Source organism: Gekko japonicus, unplaced genomic scaffold (assembly GCF_001447785.1).
Source record: "Gekko japonicus isolate JY-2015 unplaced genomic scaffold, Gekko_japonicus_V1.1 scaffold743, whole genome shotgun sequence".
Lineage (NCBI taxonomy): Eukaryota > Metazoa > Chordata > Lepidosauria > Squamata > Gekkonidae > Gekko > Gekko japonicus.
In genome coordinates, this window is record NW_015167560.1 from 234,305 (window position 1) to 242,622 (window position 8,318).

The following is an 8,318-nucleotide window of genomic DNA, read 5'->3' on the forward strand; positions in this document are numbered from 1 at the left end:
TTTAACTTAACCAATATGAGACTTCAAGGCAAATTGTCCTCAGAATTACATTGCCAGTTCTGGCTATAACAATTCACTTCTACCTCGAGAATTATTTATGCAGGAGGAAGAAGTATTGTTAGAGAATGCATTAAAATGTTTTGTTCAGTGATGGTCCTTGACTATTTTGTTACATCATCTTATTTCCTCATTTCTGCAATATTAGTGCATGTCGTTTAGCTAGTGCAAATTCTATTAGGCTTCTGGCATATGCCAAATTAACAATCCTGGAATTATCCCTGTAATAAGTTCTTATTAGGAAAGAGATGTCTTTCCTGTATTTATTTATATGGGCCATAGTTCAAATAATCCCTGTTGAGGGGGGATTTGCATGAACTGCAAATGTTGTCAGATCTTCTTTTTTCTAATTATTGTTTTCACTTTTGCAAAGACCAGCTGCTTTTAAGGTGAACTGTGGCTTGCCCCTTTAACAGTGAGAATAGTTGCAACAGAGAAGTTAGAGTTTAATTTCATGCACAGTTCTTGCCCACATGCATATATTGCAAGCTGCTTCTGAATAATGAAAAATATCCCAAGATGCTCCCCTCCCCCTAACACATTACCAGGGCTGCTTCCGTACCAGGGTGATTTTCTATGGTTGATGATGCAATTCTGTGTAAAATTGCCCTTGCAACTGAGATTCCAGATAGTCCAGGGTTATCAGTTTTTTCTCCATTTTTAGTGATGGTTTTCCCTGCATACCTGATATGCATTGAAGCCTGCCCCCCATGTTTTCACATGACTCTCAGGATTCTTTGCCCACCCTGTTTTAGTTCTTTTTCTTTCTTTGAGGAGCATGGGAACTGTATAATGGTAACAAAATACCTCTTAAAGAACTTAAAAAACCACCTCCACATATTTGCAGACACCTCCAATTATCCCCTCCCTCTCCCCTAAAAGGCAGGCTGAGCTGTTGGTGATCCTTTTCTTCTTCTTTTTTTAAAAAAAGCATGAGTAGTGCTGGATAAAAATATCAACCTTCAAAAAACTTGTATTTGCAGAACTTCCGACACTCCTCTCCCCTGGGTCTAAAAGGCTAGTTGTCGCCAGGGCCGAGGCCCTTGTGATCATCAACAAATGAAATCTGGCTATAATAATGACACCCAGTTAACCAGCTAGCACTTCACCGAGGTCCTGAAATTATGCAGTTTCCTCTTCAGACACAAGAAACTGTTCCTCCTGATAGTATCTTGCCCAGGACATGCTGGTTTTTTACAGGTTTAAAGTAAAGCAGATTTTTGTGTGCGGAAAGAATGGGCTGTTAATGGGCTTTGTACACACAGAGGACAAAAGGGGGGGATGCGCCAATTAGGTGAAATGAAGTAAATCCTTGGTGTGGAAGCAGCCCAGGTTTTGAACATGAACTAAGAAAAACACCAGAAATAAAGCTTTTTTCCCTTTTTAAGCTGCCGAGAGCAGATCTTTTTGCGGTCTTTTCCCGGGTCTTCTAAGGGCTGCATGAGCTACTCCACAACAGCCAGCAAGCTACCAGTAGCTCAGAAGCTACCTCTTGGAGACCCCTGGCCTATTCGAATATTGGCCTCAGTTTTTACTGATTCTTAGATTTTCAAATCTTCCTTAAATTAGTTTTGCAAAATTCTGTGTAATATTTTTTCACCGATCTCAATCCGTTAAATCCGTTAAATAACTAAGAAAAACACCAGAAATAAAGCTTTTTTCCCTTTTTAAGCTGCCGAGAGCAGATCTTTTTGCGGTCTTTTCCCGGGTCTTCTAAGGGCTGCATGAGCTACTTCACAACAGCCAGCAAGCTACCAGCAGCACAGAAGCTACCTCTTGGAGACCCCTGGCCTATTCGAATATTGGCCTCAGTTTTTACTTAGATTTTCAAATCTTCCTTAAATTAGTTTTGCAAAATTCTGTGTAATATTTTTTCACCGATCTCAATCCGTTAAATCTTGAGGAGAGGAAAAAAAAGGACTATGCATTGCTAGCTTCACTATGCCTCTTCTGATGAAAGGCACTTGATATTTTTTCCTAACCTCCCTCTTTCTCCAGCTCTGCTTGCTACAATGAACCTGAACTGTCGCCCAATAAATAATATACTCCTGTTTAGACCTATACTAAAGCACTGAATTACTTTATTTTTCTAGGCTGATTGTAGTCTTTTCTCTGATTTTTTTTTGCCAGACTCAGAAAGGGAAAGTCCATGGGAGCATAGATGTTGGGTTGTCGGTTATGTCGATTAAAAAGAAAGCTCGCAGGATAGATCTCGATACCGAAGAGCACATCTACCACTTGAAAGTAAGGAGTATTTCCTTCAGCTTCCTTTCCTACTTGCCACCATCAAATGACTTGGTGAAGGTCAGAGGCTGTTCTGAACTGTACGTTCTCGTTGACTAGGTAAAATCCCAGGATTCATTTGATGCTTGGGTATCAAAGCTGCGACACCACAGACTGTATCGTCAGAATGAGATTGTACGATCACCACGAGATGCCAACTTCCACATATTCCCGTCTACATCAACCACTGAGTCTTCACCTGCTGCTAATGTCACTGTATTGGAGGCAAAGGTATAAGATGTCCCTCTTACGGGAGGTCCCCCCCCCATCTTGATGTTGCTCATGTATAGGTGCTTAGTGGGCCCTTTGCTACATTGTGCAGCAAGATAGTAAAACATCAAGCAATGATTTATGGTGCTTTGCCCTTTTCTAAAGCCTGCTTGCTCAGAAGAAGAGTTGGTGTTTAAACTCCGCTTTTCACTACCCAAAGGAGTCTCAGAGTGATTTACAATCTCCTTCCCTTCCTCTCCCCACAACAGACACCCTTTAAGGTAGGTGGGGCTGAGAGCGCTCTGAGAGAACTGCTCTTGAGAGAACAGCTCTGGGAGAACTGTGGTTGACCTAAGGTCACCCAGCTGGCTGCATGTGGAGGAGTGAAGAATCAAACCCAGTTCTCCAGATTAGAGTCCGCCACTCTTAATCACTACACCAAACTCAGGGTAAATAACTTGGTTAGATCTTCCCAATCCTCTCGCTTACTCAAAAGATGTATGATATTTATATGAGAGTAAGTGTGGTGTAGTTTAGAGAGTCAGATTGGGATTTGGGAGACTTATGTTCAGATCCCCACTCTTTCATGGAAGCTTTCGGTGGGTGATCTTGGTCTCAATCTAGCCTACCTCACAGGGTTGTTGTGAGGATAAAATGGAGGAGAGGAGACTAATGAGCCCCCATTGGGGAGAAAAGTGGGGAGAAATATGCATTTGTTGAATAGTTTACCAGAGCTCCCATTGGGGAGAAAAGTGGGGAGAAATGAAATAATTACATTAAAATATGCATTTGTTGAATAGTTTACCAGATTTCCCTGACACACAGCAAGCATTGTCGTCAGTTAGAAAATGGGTGTCACTAGCTATGTGAGGAATCTCCAAAAGAGGCAGAACTAATGATGAAAGGAGAAAATTGTATGACTGAAGGGTTCATTTTGCCACATCTTTCCAAAGATCATTTATTAGGTTTCCTGTAGACTAGAGTGAAAAAATTGTGTTTTCAAGAGGGGATAATGTTTGTCTCCTTTTACTGGTTAGGGTTTTTTCATGGGCAGTCCCCCCACTCAATACAGTATTTTCTTAAATATATTTTGTTTAGGTACCACAGAATAGCTTCCCATGGCAGCCATCCATCCCTTGCAGTAGCAGTCTTCCTGCAACGTGTACCACTGGGCAAAGTAAAGTCGTCGCTTGGCTGCAGAACTCTGAGGAGATGGACAGGTGTGCAGAAGGTCAGTTTCTACTTTATGTCCGGCTTGCCCTTTAAGTTATTAATTCCCCTGCTACAAAACAGTATATCTTATCCAGTCAGCAGGAGAGATACGTGTATAATTTAATCTTACAGCCTTTTGGTACACTAGGAGGATATGTGCTTAGTGATGTGATGTTAATACTTTATTTTGTTTGTTGTAGTAAAAAACACACAAACAGCCTTCTTCGTTTCATTTCAGAGTTACCTCTTTTTTGGCTTTCCTCACCTATGTTGTTAAGCATTGTTTCCAGAGCTGCTGAAATGAACCTTTCCACTGACTAATCAAACTGGCTAAGTTCTTTCATGAGACCAATCAGTATTTTCCTTTAAGTCATCTTCAGCAATCAGCTACTAGTTGGCAGATACTTCTCTTTGAATTTTCCTATTCCTGAAACCTGGTTTTAAACTAAGAGTTTTAAGGGTTAGAATCTCACTGGAGTCATTACTGGTTCTTCTGATTCACAGGGAATAATTAATTAAAACATATATACCCCATGGTTATATACTTGCAACATAAAAACAGTTAAAATATCCCACCAGTTGGTAAAATTAGAGTCTTACTGGTTCTTCTGATTCACAGGGAATAATTAATTAAAACATATATACCCCATGGTTATATACACAACAACGTGCAACATAAAAACAGTTAAAATAAAACACCAGTTAGTAAAATTAGAGTCAATAGTAAGCCAATAACTCTCAGAATCAAAGTTTTTACTTCATACCTAAAAATTAGATATACAAGGTGCCTGGATGATTGTTGAGAGGGGCCCCCAAATTTGAGAGACCATGACAAAAAAGGTTCTTTTTCTGGTACTTCATAGGGGAAGGGGCACATGAAGCTGACGGAAGGGGCACATGAAGCTGACGGATAGGCTCATGTGAGAACAAGCGGCCTTTAATGTACCCTGGTCCCGGAATCATGACCAATAGTGACTTTGAATTTAAAATATGATGTTCAGGCTGTGTAGCTCTAGTCATTTTCTTCCTCTGTGGCATGTACCAGTGTTGATGGAAGCTATTGTTTAAATTTTATTTTTTTAAAACATCTTCGTGCCGCCTTTCCACCCAATCAGGGTCCAAAAGGCAGTGAATATAAAAACATTAAAACATTTAAATAATTAAAAATACAGTTGAAAATATAAAATTCAATTAAAAACATATAAATGAGGAGCTCTTATTGGGTCTTTAGTAGGGGTGTGGACTGGATATAACATTTTACAGATTAATTTTGGATCCAGATTTGGAGAGGACATGCTTTTCATTAACCTGATCTTTTGGGACTCTCCTTATGGCTCTGGGGTTTTCTCCAGGTTGTTGTTGTTGTTTTTTGTCCCCCAAATTTGGGACCATTTTAGCCCTTGCCCCTGCCCCTGGCTTTCCAAAAGCAGGGAGAGAGGAGAAGCTGGTCTCTCCAAACAGCTGTTCGGTACTTTCCCTTTGAATTTTAAAGGGACATTATTTGCTATGGGAAAACCTGGCCTCCAAAATCAAGAGTCCAGGTCTCCTCCCACAGAAAATAATGGCCCATTAAACTTTAAATGGACTGAAAAGACAGGTAAATTCTAAACCTCATTATATCTCATAACAACTTGTAGTTATTATGTATTGAAAATGATCTTGTTTTAAAGTTTCCAGTTTGTATTCTAAAATTAATTAAAAAAAAAAATGGACTGGAAAGACCAATGAATGGCTGATCAAGTAGACCTGACTTCCTGGGCTCCACTCACCCTTCTGTCTTCAGTGATGCTGTACTGATAGGGAACCTAAAAGAAGAAAAGCCGTTCACAAAAGAGTTCCATTGGTTCTTAATTTGCAGGCTCTTTTCTAGTCAGGAAATGAGAAGTCATCCTAAGGGGCTGTATGTCTTCAGGGTGACCTCATTTCCTGAAGAGAGAGTTCCTGCTGGAAATGAAAGAAGTGTGCACCTTTCTTGGTGCTGTGTAGCTACAAGCTTCCACTGCCTGCCTTTCTGGAAAATAAGACGTCACTGTGGGTATGCCGAGCCTTCAGGAAAAAGCCTTTTATTTCCTGATGGGAAGGGCACATTCAAAAGAAAAAAGGGCCCCTACTCCTCCAGATTACTGTATCTGTCTTTTGCCTAAGTTTTTGTATTCCACCTCAACCAGTGAGTCTTTTGTGGCCTTCAATATTTTATTAGTAAAGGTAAAGGTTAAAATTTTCTTTGCCCGAATTCTCATCCTGTGTGTACCATAGCTTGTCAGTAAGGACAAAGAAGAATCAGACGAATGGAAAAGTCCCATGGTTCTCTCTTTCAGCATGTACCTCTTTATGCCTATAGAAAGTGTTGCTGAAAGTTGCTTATTTGCTACATCAGGCAGTGTGCCTTTGATTGTGCTTCTGCAGGGGCAAAGTACACTCCTTAATGGCATGAGATACCTTGGCAAAGAAGATCGTAGTCAGGATAACTGATGTACTTTTTTGTGTGTGTGTATTAGATCTCTCGCACTGCCAGTCAAACCTTGTGGAACTCAGTAAAATTCTTCAAAACTTAGAAATACTACAGAGAACTCAGTCAGCCCCGAACTTCACAGATATACAGGTAAATATGTTTTTAAAGCTCAGATGATGGTTGTACATATAGTGAGTTTGATCTTGCGGATTTGTTCCATGAAGGCTGCGGTCACACGTGCCAGTTGGAGCGGAGGGGAAGCGAGGCTATTTCCTCCGGAGGAATTTGACACGCAGTTGTAAGATTTATTTATTTGTTTATTATTTTAATTTGTAGCCCGCCCTCCCCACAAACGGGCTCGGGGCGGCTCACAATGGGGCACATGCCAATACATAAAACAGGTTAAAACGGCTTAAAAACAATCATTATGATATTACAAAATTATAAAGTGCTCTAGATGTTTCAGATCAGTTTTCAATAAAAAGATGGCATCATAAAAAAAAGTACTCCCAGATCAGTGGTGTCCACGCAGCGCTGTCGTTCACTCCTTCCAGGGCCAGTTGATGATGATGGTAAAGGGAATAATGGTGAGGTAGTGAGGTAGTGGCGGCTCCTACCGAAGAGCCTGGTGGAAGAGCTCCGTCTTACAGGCCTTGCGGAACTGCGCAAGGTCCCGCAGGGCCCGGATCTCCTCTGGGAGCTCGTTCCACCAGGTAGGAGCCGCCACCGAAAAAGCCCTGGCCCTGGTTGCAGCCAGCCTGGCCTCCTTGGGGCCTGGGATCACCAGGAGATGTTGCGTCCCCAACCGTAGTGCCCGTAGGGGAACATATGGGGAAAGGTGGTCCCTTAGGTATGTCGGATCACACATCCCTTTGTGCTGTGGGCTCTGCCCGTCACTGTGTGATCAGACGCCGCCATGGGTGAGTCAGGGGTTTTTTTGGTCATTTGTTTCCCATGTGCATAAATGAGGAATCGGACGTCCGCATCGAGGGTTCCCCATGGAGTATGCAATTAAGGGCATACTGGGGGGGGGGACAGCACAGAGTTGGGATGGAATGATCAGACCATCCCAACAGCATGAGAGCGTGCTTGAGCTATCAGACGGGAAAGTCCATCTGTGGCCCATCAGAACCAGTTAGAGCTGGACTTTCCCCAGTGTCTTTTACCTCCGCTTCTGTGGTGGAGCAGCACAGGTTGCTGACGACTGCGGGACGTTTCCCAGATGTTGCCGTCTGATCACTCCCTTTAGATCGATCAGGCCTTCGCAGCTATGTCAGATCTAAAGGCACGTATGATCGCAGCCTAAAAGTGGCTGTTTCCTCTGGTGCAAGGAAGGCTTCTCGCATCAAAAGAAAAGGCCACCATTGATGCAGTGGAGCCACAGAGTCTGATCCGATATGTTCTTTATTTGAAGCATTTGATATGATTGTCAAAGGATGTCAGTGGGTTTTTTTTGCTAAGAAACATACTGTTATCCAGTTTAGAACGGACAAAATAATAACTTATGGTTATATTCAAGTTCCCTGCTGACTGTTAATGATTCAGAACTTTCAAATTTGCATAGTTATTTAATTTGCATAAGGTAGCAAGATTCTGCACTCTGGCATGTTTTTAACAAAGCAGAAGAACATGGTCTAGTGTTTTAATAATTTCATAATTACTATTAATTGTATATTTTCTGTACAGAATATATATGCATCCAGTGTGTACTATGTATTGCTGATATGCTTGACTGCTGATCTCGGATTGTTATAATAATAAACTAACTATGCTTTGTCAAATATATAATATTCAGCTTTTGTTGGTGAGTTGGACTGTCATGTGGAAGGAAGGTTGAAATCTTGTTTTCACTAATGTTTGTCTTCATTTACTTACAAGTCACTTCATATTTTGTTAACAGAACACTGAGTCAGGCCCATGCAGTGTCACCCTAAGCAAAGTCACAGTGTCACTGTTGGTCTGTCAAGGTCAGCATTGTTTACTCTCACTGGTAGAACCTCTTCAGGGTTTCAGGCCGAGGGTTTTTCACATCGCCTGACCCTTTTAACTGGAGATGCCAGGGACTGAACCTGGGACCATCTGCATGCCAAGCTGATGCTTTGCT

The 8,318-nt window shown here is 41.6% G+C and overlaps 1 protein-coding gene across 4 annotated transcripts in view; it reads left to right on the top strand.

Annotated features, from left to right (window-relative positions):
* Positions 1 to 8,318, top strand: part of OSBPL6 (oxysterol binding protein like 6) — a 167,022-nt gene that overhangs the window by 101,638 nt on the left and 57,066 nt on the right. For all 4 annotated transcript variants that reach the window (XM_015413758.1, XM_015413757.1, XM_015413760.1 and 1 more), the window contains exons 6-9: positions 2,188 to 2,301; positions 2,401 to 2,571; positions 3,649 to 3,781; positions 6,261 to 6,364. In XM_015413758.1, the coding sequence (XP_015269244.1) occupies positions 2,188 to 2,301; positions 2,401 to 2,571; positions 3,649 to 3,781; positions 6,261 to 6,364 (522 nt within the window). The remainder of the gene's footprint in view (positions 1 to 2,187; positions 2,302 to 2,400; positions 2,572 to 3,648; positions 3,782 to 6,260; positions 6,365 to 8,318) is intronic.